The following is a 19,666-nucleotide window of genomic DNA, read 5'->3' as shown; positions in this document are numbered from 1 at the left end:
GTGTTAGGTTATTCTCAACAGTGCAAGAGTTATGGGCTACTCTTCATAAGAATACTTAGTGGCATCTCCACCCATCTCCACCCATGTCCACCCATCCTTATATGAGTCTAAACTAGAAAAATAAATTTTTCTCAGGACTTTCTGTGGTCTTTCCTACTACAGGACACCATAAGGAACAAAAAACGTTTATATTGTGTTGGGTTATTCCCAACAGGGCAAGAGTTATGGGCTACTCTTCAAAAGAATTCATACTGGCATCTCCACCCATCTCCACCCATGTCCACCCATGTCCTCCCATTCTTATTTGGATTGAAACTCAAAAAATAAATTTTTCTCAGGACTTTTTGTGGTCTTTCCTACTACTGGACACTATAAGAAACAAAAAACGTTTATATTGTGTTGGGTTATTCCCAACAGGGCAAGAGTTACGGGCTACTCTTCATAAGAATACTCAGTGGCATCTCCAACCATCTCCAACTATGTCCACCCATCCTTATATGGGTCTAAACTGGAAAAATAAATTTTTCTCAGGACTTTTTGTCGTCTTTCCTACTACAGGACACCATAAGGAACAAAAAACGTTTATATTGTGTTAGGTTATTCTCAACAGTGCAAGAGTTATGGGCTACTCTTCATAAGAATACTTAGTGGCATCTCCACCCATCTCCACCCATGTCCACCCATCCTTATATGAGTCTAAACTAGAAAAATAAATTTTTCTCAGGACTTTCTGTGGTCTTTCCTACTACAGGACACCATAAGGAACAAAAAACGTTTATATTGTGTTGGGTTATTCCCAACAGGGCAAGAGTTATGGGCTACTCTTCAAAAGAATTCATACTGGCATCTCCACCCATCTCCACCCATGTCCACCCATGTCCTCCCATTCTTATTTGGATTGAAACTCAAAAAATAAATTTTTCTCAGGACTTTTTGTGGTCTTTCCTACTACTGGACACTATAAGAAACAAAAAACGTTTATATTGTGTTGGGTTATTCCCAACAGGGCAAGAGTTACGGGCTACTCTTCATAAGAATACTCAGTGGCATCTCCAACCATCTCCAACTATGTCCACCCATCCTTATATGGGTCTAAACTGGAAAAATAAATTTTTCTCAGGACTTTTTGTCGTCTTTCCTACTACAGGACACCATAAGGAACAAAAAACGTTTATATTGTGTTAGGTTATTCTCAACAGTGCAAGAGTTATGGGCTACTCTTCATAAGAATACTTAGTGGCATCTCCACCCATCTCCACCCATGTCCACCCATCCTTATATGAGTCTAAACTAGAAAAATAAATTTTTCTCAGGACTTTCTGTGGTCTTTCCTACTACAGGACACCATAAGGAACAAAAAACGTTTATATTGTGTTGGGTTATTCCCAACAGGGCAAGAGTTATGGGCTACTCTTCAAAAGAATTCATACTGGCATCTCCACCCATCTCCACCCATGTCCACCCATGTCCTCCCATTCTTATTTGGATTGAAACTCAAAAAATAAATTTTTCTCAGGACTTTTTGTGGTCTTTCCTACTACAGGACACTATAAGGAACAAAAAACGTTAATATTGTGTTGGGTTATTCCTAACAGGGCAAGAGTTATGGGCTACTCTTCAAAAGAATTCATACTGGCATCTCCACCCATCTCCACCCATGTCCTCCCATTCTTATTTGGATTGAAACTCAAAAAATAAATTTTTCTCAGGACTTTTTGTGGTCTTTCCTACTTCAGGACACTATAAGAAACAAAAAACGTTTATATTGTGTTGGGTTATTCCCAACAGGGCAAGAGTTACGGGCTACTCTTCATAAGAATACTCAGTGGCATCTCCACCCATCTCCTACTATGTCCACCCATCCTTATATGGGTCTAAACTGGAAAAATAAATTTTTCTCAGGACTTTTTGTGGTCTTTCCTACTACTGGACACTATAAGAAACAAAAAACGTTTATATTGTGTTGGGTTATTCCCAACAGGGCAAGAGTTACGGGCTACTCTTCATAAGAATACTCAGTGGCATCTCCAACCATCTCCAACTATGTCCACCCATCCTTATATGGGTCTAAACTGGAAAAATAAATTTTTCTCAGGACTTTTTGTCGTCTTTCCTACTACAGGACACCATAAGGAACAAAAAACGTTTATATTGTGTTAGGTTATTCTCAACAGTGCAAGAGTTATGGGCTACTCTTCATAAGAATACTTAGTGGCATCTCCACCCATCTCCACCCATGTCCACCCATCCTTATATGAGTCTAAACTAGAAAAATAAATTTTTCTCAGGACTTTCTGTGGTCTTTCCTACTACAGGACACCATAAGGAACAAAAAACGTTTATATTGTGTTGGGTTATTCCCAACAGGGCAAGAGTTATGGGCTACTCTTCAAAAGAATTCATACTGGCATCTCCACCCATCTCCACCCATGTCCACCCATGTCCTCCCATTCTTATTTGGATTGAAACTCAAAAAATAAATTTTTCTCAGGACTTTTTGTGGTCTTTCCTACTACAGGACACTATAAGGAACAAAAAACGTTAATATTGTGTTGGGTTATTCCTAACAGGGCAAGAGTTATGGGCTACTCTTCAAAAGAATTCATACTGGCATCTCCACCCATCTCCACCCATGTCCTCCCATTCTTATTTGGATTGAAACTCAAAAAATAAATTTTTCTCAGGACTTTTTGTCGTCTTTCCTACTACAGAACACCATAAGGAACAAAAAACGTTTATATTGTGTTGGGTTATTTCCAACAGGGCAAGAGTTATGGGCTACTCTTCATAAAAAAACTTAGTGACTTCTCCACCCATCTCCACCCATGTCCACCCATGTCCACCCATCCTTATATGGGTCTGAACTGGAAAAAAAAAATTTTTCTCAGGACTTTTTGTGGTCTTTCCTACTTCAGGACACTATAAGGAACAAAAAACATTTATATTGTGTTCGGTGATTCCCAACAGGGCAAGAATTACGGGCTACTCTTCATGAAAAAACTTAGTGGCATCTCCACCCATCTCCACCCATGTCCACCCATGTCCACCCATCCTTACATGGGTCTGAACTGGAAAAATAAATTTTTCTCAGGACATTTTGTGGTCTTTCCTACTTCAGGACACTATATGGAACAAAAAACGTTTATATTGTGATGGGTTATTCCCAACAGGGCAAGAGTTACGGGCTACTCTTCATAAAAATACTCAGTGGCATCTCCACCCATCTCCACCCATGTCCACCCATCCTTATATGCTTCAGGTATCATCGACGCCAGTAGTAGTCCAGATCCTTTTTTACGTTTGAATTGAAACCCAGTATTGCATTTTAGTCATGTAAAATTGTGCAGTGATTGTAAAATTCATCTTTTATTAATTCAAATTGTGCAAAGTGTCTATGGTGTAGTTAAGTGTTCAGTGCTAGTGTAAAGTGTTGAGTTTGAGTGCAAAGTGTCGCGAATAGCTGATGCTGATAACTTCCAAGTTCCTGATCAAATTCATCTGGCATCGTCTGGTGGGAAATAGCAGTAAAGTGACGTTTTTTTAGCTGCAATACACTTGGAGCAATTTAATTTAAATCTCCAAGTGTATTAGGACACCCTTCTGCATATTATTTCCCCACCAAGGTTTGTTCAAACACTCAAGTGTTTTTTTTTAATTTTTTAAATATTTTTCTCTCATATTTTCCCGCCGTTTTATTCTAACATTCAAATTTTAATTTGTCTCGAATTTTTAATAATTTATTTTTCAAATATTTAAATTTACCGCGCAAGTAATAATAATAATTAATAAATTAATTACTTTGGGTGCATTCAGAAATGCTCTAGCTCTAGCTAAATGGCAACAGAGCAATTTCCGAATGCACCCATAAAAAAATATAAAAAATGAAGGATGTGACAAAATGGATATTTTGGTTTATAAATTTAATAAAGGTATGTCTTATATTTATTTACAAATTAATTAGTATTATATTATATATACAAAAATGAATATAACTGATACATATATATTTAAATGATAATATCACGACACTGTGCTTAAAAAATAATATACATATGGCTACAGGTTCAATGATCATGTTGATCTTAATTTTGAATCATTAAATATTCGTACCAAATTTTTTTATAATTTTAAAATCAGCGATCACTAAGTAATGCCTTTTATAATCTACAGTAAAATTAATTATTATTATTATTAGTGTGAGAAATTAATGAATAAAAAATAATTATGAAGATTCATTGCAACCAAGACCAGCGGACCAGTTGCAAATGCCGCCGACCGGATCAAAAGACAATTTTTTCGGACAAGTATATTCAGTGGCAACAACCTGGCCACCGACCATCTTGGCACAGGTGATGAATTTTTTGCAAGATGTAGGATGAGCGAACGTTCCTTGATCAAGACAACCAAAAGTACCGCGTGCTGTTACGTAAATTTTGTCCTGTAACTCAGGACCTATTGATAGTCGGCCAACTTCGTCGACGTAGTAGTCGTAGTCGATTATCTCCGGGTGTCGTGGCCGTTGCGTCGTCGTCTCCCGGATCCTTTCACTCTTGGGTCGCTGTCTTCGCCTAACGGGTGTCGTGTTTCTGGTAGCGACTGTCGATGACTCGGTAGTCTCTTCATCTGCGTTAACGTCGAGGCTGTCTCTGACGTCTCGCGATTTAGCAGCTTCTCTTTCATTACCTGTTGCCATAATCCGTTAAAATATTTTTATGCTTATGGATTTATTAATGTCTTGGTGATTCAGCGGATGAAATGATCATTAAGTGTTAAGAAAACGATTAAATTATGCATTTAAATTATACGATTTAGTCAGTAGAAGTGGTAGTAGTAGTAGTAGAAGAGTAATGATGAAGATAAATCTGCCCATTGCAGACTTTGATTGGGTAACTTGATGAATTTGTTAGTTCAATGATGTAACAGCCTTGGACTATATCGAGCTGGGGGAGAAACCAGTAGATATTAATTAAAGACATTGTGACACCATTAGAAAGAATGCTGAAGAAACCAACAAGTGAGAGTTTTTAATTTTATCTTTTATTTTTATTTTTTATCAGACACTGATTAAAAATATATTATTTACGTAACAATCAGTCATACCAAGAAGTTAATATTTAACGTACCCTGTCGAGATGAGGAAGTGTCAGCTGGCGGGTCTGCTACCGACACTGCGAGCTCTTGCGCGCGACTACTTTGGTCATGGTCCAGTTTAACTTTACTCGAATATCTTCTTTCAGTATTTGCTCCATCTACTTATGTAACATTCATTTAACATAAATAACATATAAATACTTTGATATTATCGTATCTTTACCTTGAGTTTTGTTCCTGGATGGTTTAAAACGACTCGGAACTTCTGGTCGCGCTCCCGGTTTCCTCAGAAAGTTATTCGGGCTCCTCACTGGACTGACCTATTGATTTTTTTTTTCGTTTAAAAATATACAGGAAGTAATGATGATATGTAATTTTTAGAATAAGAAAATAATAAAACAAGAAGATAAAAATATAGATTTATAGAAAACTAACACACAAAAGCGTTAATAGAACTAAATTAAAAAAATGAAGCCTGTGAAGAATAGAATTAAGCGCAGTTATCATCAGAATAATCGATTATCGCTTGAAGCATTTTCTCACAACTATAATAATGATAGGCTATAGACATAAGATTTGTTATTTGCATATCCCGAAGAGTCCATGTCCACGGATTTTCTTATCGTCAACATTTTTTGTGTATTTATATTTATTGGAGGCGTTAGAATGTACAGTCTTGATCGTTGATCTTTGTTAGCATCCTCAGCCAGTGAGAAGAAACTTCTCGTGTTATTTATTAACTTTATTTTTTTTTTTTTTTTACATATAATACATATTTTATTTTCAGAGCAGAATGAGGCGTTTAGAAGAAGGCAGACCCATAGCAGCGTAAATATATTTAAGACTCCCAGCCAGCTTTTCAGTGACTAGACTGACCTCTCCAACGGTGAGTTCACTCAGAGTTTCATTTGGCTTCTCATCGTCACTGGATTCTGTTGGAGATGACACCAACTGGAGATGATCTACAGTGTCGTGTAATTGACTTTCCGCGATACTCTGGTCCTCGATTGAAAGCGATCTCGCTCGTTTTCGTATCACCCTCTTTTTCCAATGGTGTTGCGACGCGTCCGGTAACGGAGTTATTTTATTTATCTCTTGAGAATCATTTGACAGCTGGCGATCTTGTCTGGGTGAATCCGTTCTTGGTTCGCCCACTCGACGACGAAGTACCGTTATCTGTTTTATGGATTTCGTCAGACTTTTTTCAGTATCTGGGGATATGGTTTCGTGGTTAGTAGACGGAGGTAGAGTAGTTAATTCTTCTCTTATTGCTACAGTTGTTTCAATCATTTCTAAAGTCGTGATATTATTTGTTACATCAACAGAATTAGTAGTAGTAGAGTTTAATTCTACTTCTGCAGTTGTTTTGCTGGAATAATCATCAGATAAAGTTGATATTTCAACAGAATTACTTGATTGAGTTGTTGATTCAGTTGGCTTTGAAGATTCGAATGACTGGACAGTTGATGGTTCTGATGAATCAGATAACTGAGTAGTTGATGACGTTGAATAGTCAGATAGTTGAACAGTCGATGACTCTAGTGAATCAGGTGACTGAGTAGTTGATGGAGAATTGATACTTTTAGTTATAAAAAACCCACGAATACTAGAAGAATTTTCTTCTTGAATAGTAGTTGACTTTTCCGTGGTAGCAGTAAAGTCTTGGAAAGTAGTTGTGAGATGTTCCTGGTCAATTTCATTGTCTGTAAGCTTATCGACAACTTGAATTCTCAGGATACTGCTGTGGGAAACCAAAGAATTCAAAATACTTTGCGGGAGATGAAGGACAGCCAGTTGATTTACGACTTCCTTGCTGTCAATGTCATTTAATATTCTCACAGGAACTGGAATGCCCTGAAAGTTATCGCTATATGTCTCGTAACTATCAGACTTTTCTAATTGATCTTCAAAACTATCACTGTCACCACCACTCTCATCATCGTCTTGATGATAATGAGTGTCAAGGTTTGATTCTATTTCATGATTTATCAAGTTCTTGAGAGACGGAAGCTCTTGAGCTGGACTGATCTGAAAATCAACTCTCGTTTAATGATTATATCATTGCAATAGCGTCTTCAAAGCATTGTTTGTCTCATAATATCTTGTTTGTAATTGTGTAAGCAGGCAGAGAAGAAAGAAAGACAGGACTTTCGACGTTTAAAGTCGAGCTAAAGTCGCTGGCAAAGCATTTACATCTAATAGAACTACAATAATCCTTTGGTCATGGTCATGATTTACAATATTTTTGTGTTTGTGAATAACTTGTTTATGGTTTTATGAATTTACACTTATGAATACTTATCTGATGACTAATAATTATCTATGATTGCTGTTGTTGTTTATTTTTTTTAATTAAATTGTTGAAGACCGACTCAATGGCGATTGTCGATGACTCAACGGTAGATTCTGTTGTAAAGAAACGCGGCCGTCGGGCAAATACTGTCTCAATAGGCAGCGTTGACTTCTCAGGCGCACGTTCGGTTGATTCATTTATTTCATTGTTTATCAGATTACGTGGTTCGTCTGAATACTGAATCTTGTGTTCCTGTTGGTCGTGTATGTTAAGAGGATTGTCAGCGGGTATTTTAGTCATGGACGTCAGTGATGAATATTTTGTCTTGATAAGAATTATTTGTCGTTCTGTTGTGCCAGATTCAACAACCGAAGTAACCAGACTCGTTACTTGGGGTTTCATCAATGGCGTTGTCTGTTTGTACTCCAATGAATTATCATCGTCAGATGCTGATATTGATGATTTAGTGGTGGATTTTGTTAAAGATGATTGATGTTTTCTAAGAATTGCGTCAGCAACGTAGTCAAATTTTTTAGACGGTACTAGAGTTTCAGTTGCCGATGCTTCTGTGGATGTGGAGGAACTGGTTCGTTGTAAGTATGATCTATTTTTTGTGTTTAAGCTCTGCCAAAAATTAGCTGTCAAGTTGGGTTTGTCTTGTGTTGAAGAAGAAGCAGAAGAAGAAGAAGACGGTTGTGGTGTTTTTGATGACTCGGCTATCTCGTCTCTAATCTCGGAGTTAACTCGAGACTGACGAGTTACTTCCTCAGGTTTTTCGTCTGGTTTGTGAGGAGACGAGTCATCGATAGCTGGTGTTGTTGTGTCTGGTTGTTGTGAGCTTGGTGTAATGGTCTGAGGCGCAGATGTTGTGTATTGCTTCCAAAAGCTATCTGTTTCAGGACTTACCGATGAGCTTCTTACGTCTGTTACTGTGTTGAACTCGTTGCTCTCGTCATCATCAAATGACTCGGTACTTAAGGAAGTCGTCGAGGGAACCGGGCGCCTGCGAATAAAAAGATTTTTTCGACGTTTTGAAGGAGAGAAGCTTGAGGTCGGTACTTCTGTGGTGGTTCTAGAGAATCCAAAACGTCTGGGTGATGCCGTTGATGTTGCAGAATAGTCAACGGGTCGTTTGCGAACAAATTTCCTTCTCAAAAATCGCGTGCTTGCTTTTTCAGTTGTTGTGGGCGCGGAAGTCGTTGTCGTGACTGTCGTAGATTCTGATGAATCTTCAGAACTCAATGTCGTAGTTTCGGAATCTACATCATTGCTGATCAATGTGGTGCTCTCTTCAATCCCCAAAGTCGTAGCATCTACTCCGACTTCCGTAGTGTACTCGGTCGCAGCTGAAGTAGTGACTTCAGTCGTTGAACTTTCGCGATCATTAAAACTGAACAGTGACTCGGTTGTTGTTACCACTTCGTTGTCATTAATATAATTTGTAGAAGCAGTTGTTGGGTTTTCTAAAACTTCTGATGATACGGGTCCTAGACGTCTTATTACTTTACGCCGTCGTTTGAGATGATCTTGGTCTGTGTAATTTACTTCTGAAACCGGTCTTTTTCTCAGCAATACCTTTTTCTTTGTTTGCTTCTCTTCTCCCTCATTTTTATCGGCATCTAACGTAGGAGTCGTTAAAGTTGAATAGTCAGTGGTTGTATATTTTGTGAAAGGATCAGGAGAAGTTATTAATATCGTTGATTCGGTTGCAGAGTCATCAAGATCTACAAGTTTTGATGTTTCACTTTCTGCTGTTGTGAATTCGATGGCATTGAGTGAATCGTTTCGCGAATCAGCGAGTTTTAAAATTTTTATGTTTGTTATTCTTTCGGGGACAACGATGGCATTGAATCCGGACTTGGAGAAATTTAAAACTGGTTCGTCGATACTTTTTGGGACTATTCTGATAATTGGACTGTCGGTTACTGGTGCAGCAGTTGGTCTTCGTCGTCGTTTATTGTTTTGAGAAGTTACTTCAGGGATGGGTGTCGTGGGTCTTCCTCGTCTGCGATGAGTAGTAGGTCTGCTTTCAGTCGTCGATGGAGTTGCTTCAGAGACCGTCGTTTGAGCCGTCGGCCTGGTGCGCCTGCGTACCGCGAATTCATTCGAACCGTTCGAACTCTCTGTCACATTTTGCGGCGACGGTGTAGAGAATTTACTGCCGCCTCTTCTTATGATAAATCTCGTTCTGCTACTGCTCGCCGGCTTGGGTTTAGAAGTTTCATTTAAATTATTATCAGAAACTTCAGTGTCAAGATGATTTTTACTATCACTTGTTGATTCACTAGGTTTCGGTCTTGCTCTTGTTCTGACAAAGTTTCTCGTCGGTCTAGTACTCACCTTTACTCTAGATTGATCTGTTGTTGATGACAAGACTGTCGGTGAGGCCGTGGTCGTTGTCGTCGTAGGTCGTCCTCGTCTTGGGAAACCGAAAGGCCGGGGCTGCGATACAGCAGTCGTGCGTGTGGTCGGTGGCTGGGTCACTCTGGTGCTGACTGATTCCGTTGTCAACGGAGATTCGGTGACAAAATTTTCTACCAACTTAACTGTCGGTTCCGCAAGCGGTAAATGGGTCGTGCTTATGGTCGCCTTTGGCCCCGATACGATTTCAGTGACCGGTGATTGTTTTGGTTCCTCAGCTGCTGGCGTCGATGAAAATTCTATAGTAGATACTGGTAATGTTGGAAAATCAAACGTTTCTAAATTTTGTTCTCTTTCTTGTTGATTAATTACTTGGGTTGTCGGGATTACAATCTCCGTTGTAGTTTTTTCACTGGGTTTAATGCTCTCGGTGAAAGCTGTTGATTCATTCGATCTCAAAGTCGTACTTCTAAATCTTTGAGTGTTAGTGTACCTATAAATATAATTTCTTTTTAATTATGCCCTGCATTAAAAATCAAATGTTAATTGAATATTTCATTTTTTTTTTTTTTACCTATTTTTTGAGACCACTATCTCTTTTTCCTCCTTCGGATCCGCTTCGTCATTTGACGTAGAAGTTACGGGCCTTTGACGTGAGAAGCTTTCATTTTCAGTTCTAAAATATAATAAATAATTTATTCAATCATTTTTTTTTTGAAACATAAAAAAAAATAATAATAATAATTATATAATTGATTATTAGTTTGTACTTGTCTGCGTTCTCTTGTAAAAATTTCGATTGTTCTCTATCAGGAACTTGATCTCTGGCTTCTAAATCATTTTCGTATCTAAATAAAAGGTAAAATAAAATATAACCAGAATTTTTTTGTCTAGTTAAATAATTTTTTTCCGTAATTAATAGTCAATTAAAATAGTTTACTTACGCAGGAGTGGTCGGACGTGTGCGTCGAATGTTTACGTAATTCGGTGTAACTTTCTTAGACGAGTCTTTTCTACTTTCCGGAAGGTCGCTAACCGCCTGATCTTCAGACGACGCAACATCCGCATTGTCTTGTTCTTCAGATTCATCGTCCTCCGGTTGGTCTTCCTCGAAATTATCTTCAGAGACTGGAGTCGTCGAAGGCCTGAAAGCGAAATATTCTCATTCATTATACCGCTTCCTCAACACTAAATCTAAAAAGTATAAACAGTCTTCCGCATTAAACGTACCTCTGACGTTCAATCGTAACATACTGGGGTTTTTTTGTTCGTCTGAGACTTTTCACTTCCGGAACGTCATCCAGACCTTCAAACTGAGCTCCACCCGGCCCATTTTGCGGGCTCCCTCTAGAATTTTTGGACCCTTCGGTCGTCGTAGTGGTTCTCTGGGTCGTCGAAAGTCCAAACAAATTATTGACTTTATTCGCTTGACGGCTGAGAACTCTTTCGTACAAACTGCGACTGATTGTCGCCGGCGTGACTTGTCCATTGTCTCCAGCATCATCCGACTTTCTCATCGGAGTCTTTTCCTGAATATTCAACTGTCTTTCCAACTGTTCCAAACCACCAGCTTTCTTAATCAGTTCGATAAGTTCTTTTATAACTCTAGGATCTTCTTCATCCTCCAAATCAAATACTTTATCAGAACTTGGTTTCAAAATTCTCGGAGAATTTGTTGTCGGAGGTTCAGTCACTGTAGTAGTAGTGGGTTTATTTCTCGCTATCGTCTTGTAAACCAACGATCTCGGAGTCGTAGTCTTTACTTCTTCCTTTACTTCTTCATCAGTTATATTTTCATCCTCATCATACTCATACTCTTCGACAGAATATTCTTCTGTTGTCGTGGTACGTCTTGTAGTAGTTGTCGGGCGACTTGTAGTAGTAATCGGGGCTTTAGTTGTCGTCGTGGTCGTCGCAGTTTTAGTTTTCGCTTTGGGACATACAACATTCCGAGGGTAATCACATGAGTCAGCGGCTTTGTTGAATACTAGTCCCGATGGACAAGTGAATTGATGGGCCACGATTCCAAGTCCTCCTGGCCCACTGTCCAGACACCAGAAATATTTTTTACAGTCACGGGGATGAGAGAAAAATCCTTCGTCCTCACATTTGAAATCTAATTACGACAAATCAATGAAAATTTAATTAATAATTATTCATTTTTAATTGAAAATTTTGAAAAAAATTACTCACCACTACCAGGATCGGGAGTAGTCGGAGGCTCTGGTGTCGTAAGTCTGATACTAGTGGACTCTTTAGCCTCTTCTTCAACAGGTTCCTCGTATCTCTCAGTAGTCTGAACTTTTCTACGATTTCCGACTTTACTCACTCGATTTCTCTGGTTCGATTTCCACCGATTGCTGCTTGTTTCCTTAACAGCGTTCCCTTCTTCTTCAACATCTTCACCTCTACGACCATAATTTTCTTCAGAATTACCCTGAGTTCTTGCATTAGACCCAAATCTCTGAGAAACTCGATTCCGCGATGGCTGTGTCGTGGCACTGGGTCTCCGTTTCTCAGGTCTCGCTCTCCTACTACTCGAATCATCCGATCTCGGACCACTAATTTGAGGTCTAGTTTTTTTTCTACCTCCCGATTTCGGTTTCTGTGTCGTCTGTTCATTTCTAAAAAAAAATCAACTCTTAACAGTCACCGGGAATTTTAAACTCCAAATATCTCCATAGCTATCAAGTTTTTGAAAAAACTGCAGGAGACCTTTTTTGTAAAAAATTTAAAGCGCTACAAAAATAGTATCTTACAATTTTTTCCAAAACTCAATATTTACAGAGATAATTACAAAAAACCAATTACACTTTTTTTTATGACTCGAAATTAAAATTTATCATAAAAATATAAAAGTGGTGGGGGAAAAATATATTTATTAAAGTATTAAAAAATTATTTACTCAGTTCCAGCCAATAAGGCTTCTTTTGCCGCTTCAATAAGCGGGTACGGGCGATCATGACACTTTCCCCGAAAGTCGTCATTGTCAATCGACCAAAACATGATACCGCCGAGATTTTTTTCAATTACATACATAGATTTCAATCTAACAATATTTTCATCATCATAACCGACCCACTGGTTGCCTTTGAATGCATACGGACCCATAGCTTTTGAATTAGGCTGCACTATCTCCCATTCGTTCGATTTAGCAACATTTTCGCAAATCTAAAATTAAAATTATACCTTCATAAATAAATTCAAAGCATAATTAACCATTACCCATAAATCTTTCATAAAATTACAGAACCTCATAGTAAGCGAGATATCCTTTTTCTCGTGTCGCATCCCCTTCTTCCCCCGGACCGTCTGCTGGCGAACCAATCGCCGTCGCGTCTTGATTAAATAAAGTGTACGAACGACCGTACGTAGGAATTCCTAGTATTATTTTATCCGAGGAAACATCGTGTTTCAGTAAATAAGATATCGTATAATCCTGCAATTAGAATAATTATTTTTTAATAACTTGTAATAAGCAGCGACGATGATTAAATAGTATAGTAGCAAATAATTAAAAAATAAATAATTATCAAATAGCTTACGATAGTTAGTTCACTGTCATAATTATACTCGTTGTCCTCTTCGAGTCCGTAGAGCGGGGCATGATGATTAACAGCAGGTTCAAACGCTGAATGGTAGTCGTAGGATAGAAGATTGAAGAAATCGAGGTACTCGTTTAGTCTTGGCAAATCGTATCCTTTCTCCAGATACTCAATACCTGCTGGTACTGCCATAGAGAGAAGTAATCTCGGTCGTCCAGTCTTAGATGATTCCCTCTCGAACTCTTGCCGCAGTTCCTTAAATCGATTATAATCGAACCGTTAGAGTTTCAAGTGAAACCAGATATTATTGTCTACAAACACCTCAGCTTATAACTTAATTATGATCTTAATCCTCTAGTACCTGGACGAGATCAGCGTAATTATCTTTGTCGCGTGGCTTGCCCCCATCTCGGAACGCGGGATACTCCCAATCGAGGTCGAGCCCATCGAAGTGGTTCTGTCTTAAAAATTTAACTGAATTTTTGACAAACGCCTGACGTCTTTCTGGGTCTGCTACCATCGGGGAAAATCGCGCTGATCCTTCATTCCATCCTCCTATCGCCAGCATTGTTTTAAGATTCTTGTTGTAGGTTTTCAGACCAGTAAACTTGGCATATCCACCTGCATTTATTGTTATTATCAGTGTCATTATTATATTTATGAGATTGACTGTACGTGTAATATTTATTCAAAATTACCTTTTTCAATATCTTGATATTTATCAAACGGTTTCAATGTATTGTCTTTAGTAAATCCTCCAAAGGCGTAAATTAGATGCGTGCATAGATAAGGATTTATATTTTGAGGTGAAAACTTGGCGGTACCTGGTCTGTATATTGACCAGTTCGTGTAATAACAGACAACTTTTTTCTCCGCATGTCCTAGTAAAATAAATTCATTATTTTAAATATTTAAAGCCTCAAAAAAATTTTAACTTCCCAAGAAATTTTTAGAATTATGAATTTTAAAAAATTTCCTGGGGCGGGAAAAAATTTCTCGCGCCTCGAAATTTTTTCTAGTCTTAGTAAAATATTTTTTGCTCCGGAAGTTGTTATTTTCTGTGCATAATTATTATTATTTAAAATATAAATGGTCGTTTATTTTTTTACTATCGATTGTCAGCACCTGATCAATAGATATTATATCGGTATTTGATTATGTAGTCTACAGAGAAAAGCTATTGAGACATGGGCATCACGCATGCTGGGCTTTATAGGAATAAAACGTACGTAAATGGTCGGGAGTGAAACCGCGACTTACACGTAGAGAAATTTTCAGTCTCGCCTTGGACTTTCGTTTGTCGGAAGAATAAAGTAAAGGAACAACAGTAACGTGGTGTTAAAAAAAAATAAATAAATTTATTATTTACTTACCGTTAATCGACGAAAGTGTCAGCACTAGCCACAGGAAGTACATGCTCCCAGTTCTCTGCAACGTTTTATTAATTAATAATCAAATGATGTATTGCTAATTATTTATATTTATTTAAAACAATGGCCCTTTGTAATAATGCGGATGTATCTAAATCAGTTAGTTGGCAGTCGTCACGCGTCAAAAGTTCGACGAACGTTTAAAAAATAAATTTACTTAATTTACGGATTCACATCACCGGGCGACGATCTAACGTCGAGTAAATTTTATTTAAATTTCTTATTCTACTTTAGCAGAAGCGATAAATTTTTTTTATATTTAAACAAAATAACAATTATCTCATTATTTAATTGTGTTATTCCCAGTATTGTTGCTTTCTCAAAAGCTATTTTTTTTTTTTAATTTGAAAAAATAATGAATTAACTTTACTCCGATTCATATTAATTTATTAATTAAAAACAATGTGCGTAGAAAAATCTTAAGTATAAAAGAATATATAATTTAAATAGTAGGAAGATAAAAAAGTACATTGTAAAAGTAATTATACAACATACTTAAGTTGAATTGTCTCACAAGACATATATTTATATATATATATATGTCTTGTGTATTTTATTAGCAGTAATTGGCGGTAAAATAAGTGCAGATTTTAGATCCCAGGCAAGACCAATTTATATATGAGGCTTTATATGTCTGTGATACATTTATACATATATATAACATATAATAATGGATGTATATAATGAATGGGACCGTGACACACAAGAGACGATATTTTTTATATTATTTAGTGGTACAGAGCTATGCGTCTTATTGTCGACACTCCACTCCTTGTTATGCAATGGGTGTAAAGAGAAAGCAAGAAAAGAAAGAAACAAGGAACGCATGATATATAAATATATATATATAAGTTGAGGTAGAAGGATATGGGGCCCGTTTGAACCGACTTTCTCATATCGGGCGTTTCGGCGCGCCGTCAAACGTAATAATCTCTTATTACGCGGTTACATCGTCGGTACATTAACAATTCATTTATTACTCAGCCTAAAAATTCAAATTTTTTTTTACTATTTAAATTTACGGCTTTTTTATTATCACTTTTTTTTTTAATCAAAAGATCAATGGAACGTTAAAATGAAATATTTATTAAAATTGAAATTTGTGTAAGAAATTACAAACAGGTTTTTAATGAAAATAAAAACGTTATTTCCCAAGGTCGTTTCAACTGGGAGAAATGTAAGGACAATGCTGGAGAAATTGTTGATAAATTATTGTAATTATTATTAACTAGGCAGTTTAAATTCAATTTCTGTTTAAAAGTTGGGCAATAAAATTTTACCTCGATTATATGGGTTTTGAATTTTATCTAAATATAAATTATATGATTTGAAAGATTTAACATCTATGATTCTGTTAACCATTACTGTCGGAGTTGTTTAATGTTGCATATATATATATATCTATAGTTACTTTTACTTTCATCAGGAATTTGCTTCAGGGATTGCAGCAAATCCTATCAGTTAACGTTTTTCTCACAGGAAATAAAATATATACATCAATTATCGTTTATTAACTCGCTAATCACCATCTATTTTGTCGTAAGATAAAAACCAGGTTAAAATAAAATATATATTATCTTAAATTCAATAATATGTTCGTGTGATCATTGACACACATATCAGTAACGTGAAATTATAAAGTGAAATTTATCATAAAAATTTAACTAAATAATTATTTATTCACACGATTAATTACTTTTTAAATTAATGAGAAATTTATTAACAACCGGATGACAATTTGTCTTCTCTTCTTCTTCTTCTCGTTCATTTATCAGAAAAGGGGACAGAGGGAGTGAAAATAATTAAATGGCAAAGAGATGGTTTGAAAACCCCCAGGCAATAACCGCGAAAGGTCAACCGCTGACTGTCCCTGTGTATCGTCATCTTACCCGCCACATATTTATCGGTATATATCAATACTTTTATTAGTAAAATAACTTTCTTTGCCATTGACAAACTTTTTTAATTTAATTGCACATGAATACGGAGAAATTATTCTTGTTTGAAATTCTATGGTGTCAAGTAAAGCCGGCCCATGCTGGCCACCAGACGGAAATTTAAATACACGCAAAAATTTACGATGGTTACAATGATTTCTGATAGAATCCTTGTAAATTTCACCATGGCCGATAATTTTTGCATCCGTTTATTTAAATTTCCGTTTAGTGGTCAATATGGTCCCAGATAGCAAAATGACGTCTTGATGAGTTCTGAATGAGTTCCTATTTATGATTTGGACGTCTTAAGAACATGTTAAAGGAGTCTTTAAGAAGTTCTCAAGATGTCGAATGCGCCACCTAGCGAACTCAGTAAGACGTCTTTAAAAAGAGTTCTTTTTTCTGACTCCGCAAATAAGACTTCGGAATGAACTTACCATGACGTCTTAAGGAGTTTCTAATTTTGACTCCATTTTGACTTCAAAAAAGTTAAAAAAATAATACATTAAGACGTCACAAAACTGACGTCTTATTTATGGAGTCTTCAAGAACTCTTAATTAAGAGTTCTTAAAAATGACACCTTTAGGAAGTCATTATAAGACTTTTTGAAGACTTCTTCAAAAATACATCGTAAAGCAGTCATTCTGACTTGAATGCTATCTGGGGTCAGGCTTTACTTATGACACCATAGCATTTCAAAAAAGAATAATTTCTCCGTGTAGTTTCTAACAAAATATATAAACGACAGCTTGCGATGTCTATCGATCGTTTATCGATCTCTCCTTTCGAAGGTCATATATATGTATGGAATTTTTATAAATTATATGGGAAAAGTTATTTACCCAGATCACCTGATCGTAAGATAAAAGAGTCGAGTGTCGACATGAAGGTCGCAATCATGGTCGCATATAATATAAGTAGTAGTGTAACCATTTGACGAACTCTTCCTTCTGTTTTAATTTGTATAAATTAACTTATCGCTTTCACTATTCACATATATACATATGTATATATATATATATATATATATATATATATATATATATATATTAATGTCAGCTTATGTATTAATATTATTATCGGTTAATATTAATTTATCCAAGCACGTGTCCGCGTATAAATGAATTAAATAGAAAATGGATATTCCTTATTTTGAAAGTATTGCGAAAAATAATAAATTTAAATTAAAAATTATTGTGACATATAAAATTATATTATTTTTATTTATAATTTAATTGCTTCCTACATTACTGTAACTCGGGAGTTGAGTATTTTAAGACTTGGGTAAAAAAATAAATTGTCAAATATAACAAATTATAACTCGGTATATATTTTATTCCTTTTATAAAGAAGAAGCTTTAAATATTTTGTAATTTGTAATTTAAATTTTTCATAATTATTATTTATTACTATAATTACTAACTTTCAGCCGGGATTTATATAAATTGCTGTTATTACAAGTAAACAAACGAATTAATAATTAATTTATTGGCAAATTTTTTATTTTAATTTGTTTGGAGCGAAATTTTTAAATTAAAATTACTAATAGATAATTAATATTTTTTTTCGCAATACTAATTGCCGCAATAGTCTCTTCCTATAACAGGTAGCACTCGTGGGCAGAAATACGCTAATGATTCCCACAAACGCCCGATATTCCGAGATTCTCCCACATAATACCAGATACGACTGTTATTTTTTTTTCTTTTTCGGTTTCTATTTTCTATTATTATTTTTTCTAAAACCTTTTATTCGAGTATGGAAGTAACGACGGTGTGAATTATCAATTCAGAGATCCGATCCGCGATTTTTTCATTACGAAACCCGAAGGTAATTAAATGTCTATGTATATACTTATTTGTATTTTGATATACTGGACGTTACGACGGACAAGCTGTTTTTAAAAACGGGGTTCGGTAAATACAATACATTGTGCTACCGGCAAGTCCTCGGGTTCTCAAGGACCCTGCCTCAGAAAGTCATAAAGTACTGGCTATCCTCAACAGATTGTTGCACTTACTTGAGATCGCGTGAGTTGCATTTACGGATTACAAAAAACTCGTATGCAGACTCGCTCTCTTCGACCTCATAACGTCTCAACCAGGTCGATTTTATTTTTACTTACGCACTTTTTATATTAAATTTAACTCAAAATCTTACATAAAATTCCCTATAAATTCATTTCTTACAAGCATATATTTATATATATTTAAAATTCTCACCCAATCCATGATTGCGCTTCACAAATAATCTCAATTTTAAAAATATTTATATTCAGGAAGTTCGCATCCTGTTTCTCAAGACACTTTTTACTTGGCACAGCACTCGGACTTGTTATTGTCGGTACTGTCAATAAATATTTTAAATAGTTATTTACTTAAAAGTATATTTGAACAATCACTTGTGTGCGTGCGTGCGTTCGCGTCGATGGGTAAAGTAAAACTGATTGCTCTCGCGACAAAACAAGCTCAGGTAAATCCCTTTCGCGTATGCCACTCCAAGGTGTTCCACGGCACTGTTACTTTCATGAGTATTCATCGCCGGTTAAACCCGAGCTCAGTGGTCTCCTCAACCCCACCAGCAGTTAACCGGCCAACAAATTCCACCAGGAGCACCGGTACCACAATCCAACGCGGGTAATCCTGCCGAATTTTTATTATTCCGATACTATTTATATATATATATATATATACATAAAATACCAGCGTGTTCTAAGATGTATATCTATATAATAGAATAGCCGAGTAGAGTCTCATCTATACTATCGCGGGCGCGAGTCCGCGACGTTCCATTGCATCGTGTCTCAAGTGGCGGGGGAGTGAAAGGAAAACATTTCTTCTCGTACTGATGTTATTTAGAAACTACTTATGCATATAATATAAATATAAATATAAATATGTATATATTTGTATTTATACCGATGTCATATATATCAGACAGCTTGTGCACGCGCGACCTCCTGTTATTTTTATATTAATTGAGAGTTAAAATAATTAATAACTGATGTC

General features: G+C 36.3%; 1 protein-coding gene across 5 annotated transcripts; it reads right to left on the bottom strand.

Moving 5' to 3' along the window:
- Nucleotides 1-3,917: 3,917 nt before the first annotated feature.
- On the bottom strand, nucleotides 3,918-19,297 carry LOC130667527 (mucin-2). Of its 5 annotated transcripts, XM_057469162.1 has the most exons (18): nucleotides 18,881-19,292; nucleotides 14,664-14,718; nucleotides 13,989-14,171; nucleotides 13,652-13,911; nucleotides 13,291-13,545; nucleotides 12,999-13,184; nucleotides 12,651-12,916; nucleotides 11,939-12,369; nucleotides 10,976-11,861; nucleotides 10,690-10,890; nucleotides 10,516-10,593; nucleotides 10,320-10,421; nucleotides 9,725-10,238; nucleotides 8,291-9,589; nucleotides 5,968-7,119; nucleotides 5,315-5,411; nucleotides 5,124-5,252; nucleotides 3,918-4,683 (listed from the first exon to the last, which is right to left on the bottom strand). In XM_057469162.1, exons 1-18 carry the CDS (start codon nucleotides 18,887-18,889, stop codon nucleotides 4,223-4,225), a joined length of 6,564 nt encoding a protein of 2,187 aa, XP_057325145.1. In that variant the 5' UTR covers nucleotides 18,890-19,292; the 3' UTR covers nucleotides 3,918-4,222. The 5 variants fall into 5 exon arrangements, with proteins under 5 accessions (XP_057325145.1, XP_057325143.1, XP_057325144.1 ...); XM_057469160.1 differs by having other exon boundaries at nucleotides 8,291-10,238; XM_057469161.1 differs by having other exon boundaries at nucleotides 5,124-5,249; nucleotides 8,291-10,238; nucleotides 18,881-19,291.
- Between the last annotated feature and the right edge of the window lie 369 nt (nucleotides 19,298-19,666).

Source organism: Microplitis mediator, chromosome 5 (genome assembly GCF_029852145.1).
Source record: "Microplitis mediator isolate UGA2020A chromosome 5, iyMicMedi2.1, whole genome shotgun sequence".
In the NCBI taxonomy this organism is placed as follows: domain Eukaryota; kingdom Metazoa; phylum Arthropoda; class Insecta; order Hymenoptera; family Braconidae; genus Microplitis; species Microplitis mediator.
This window is presented reverse-complemented; position numbering and strand designations above follow the sequence as displayed.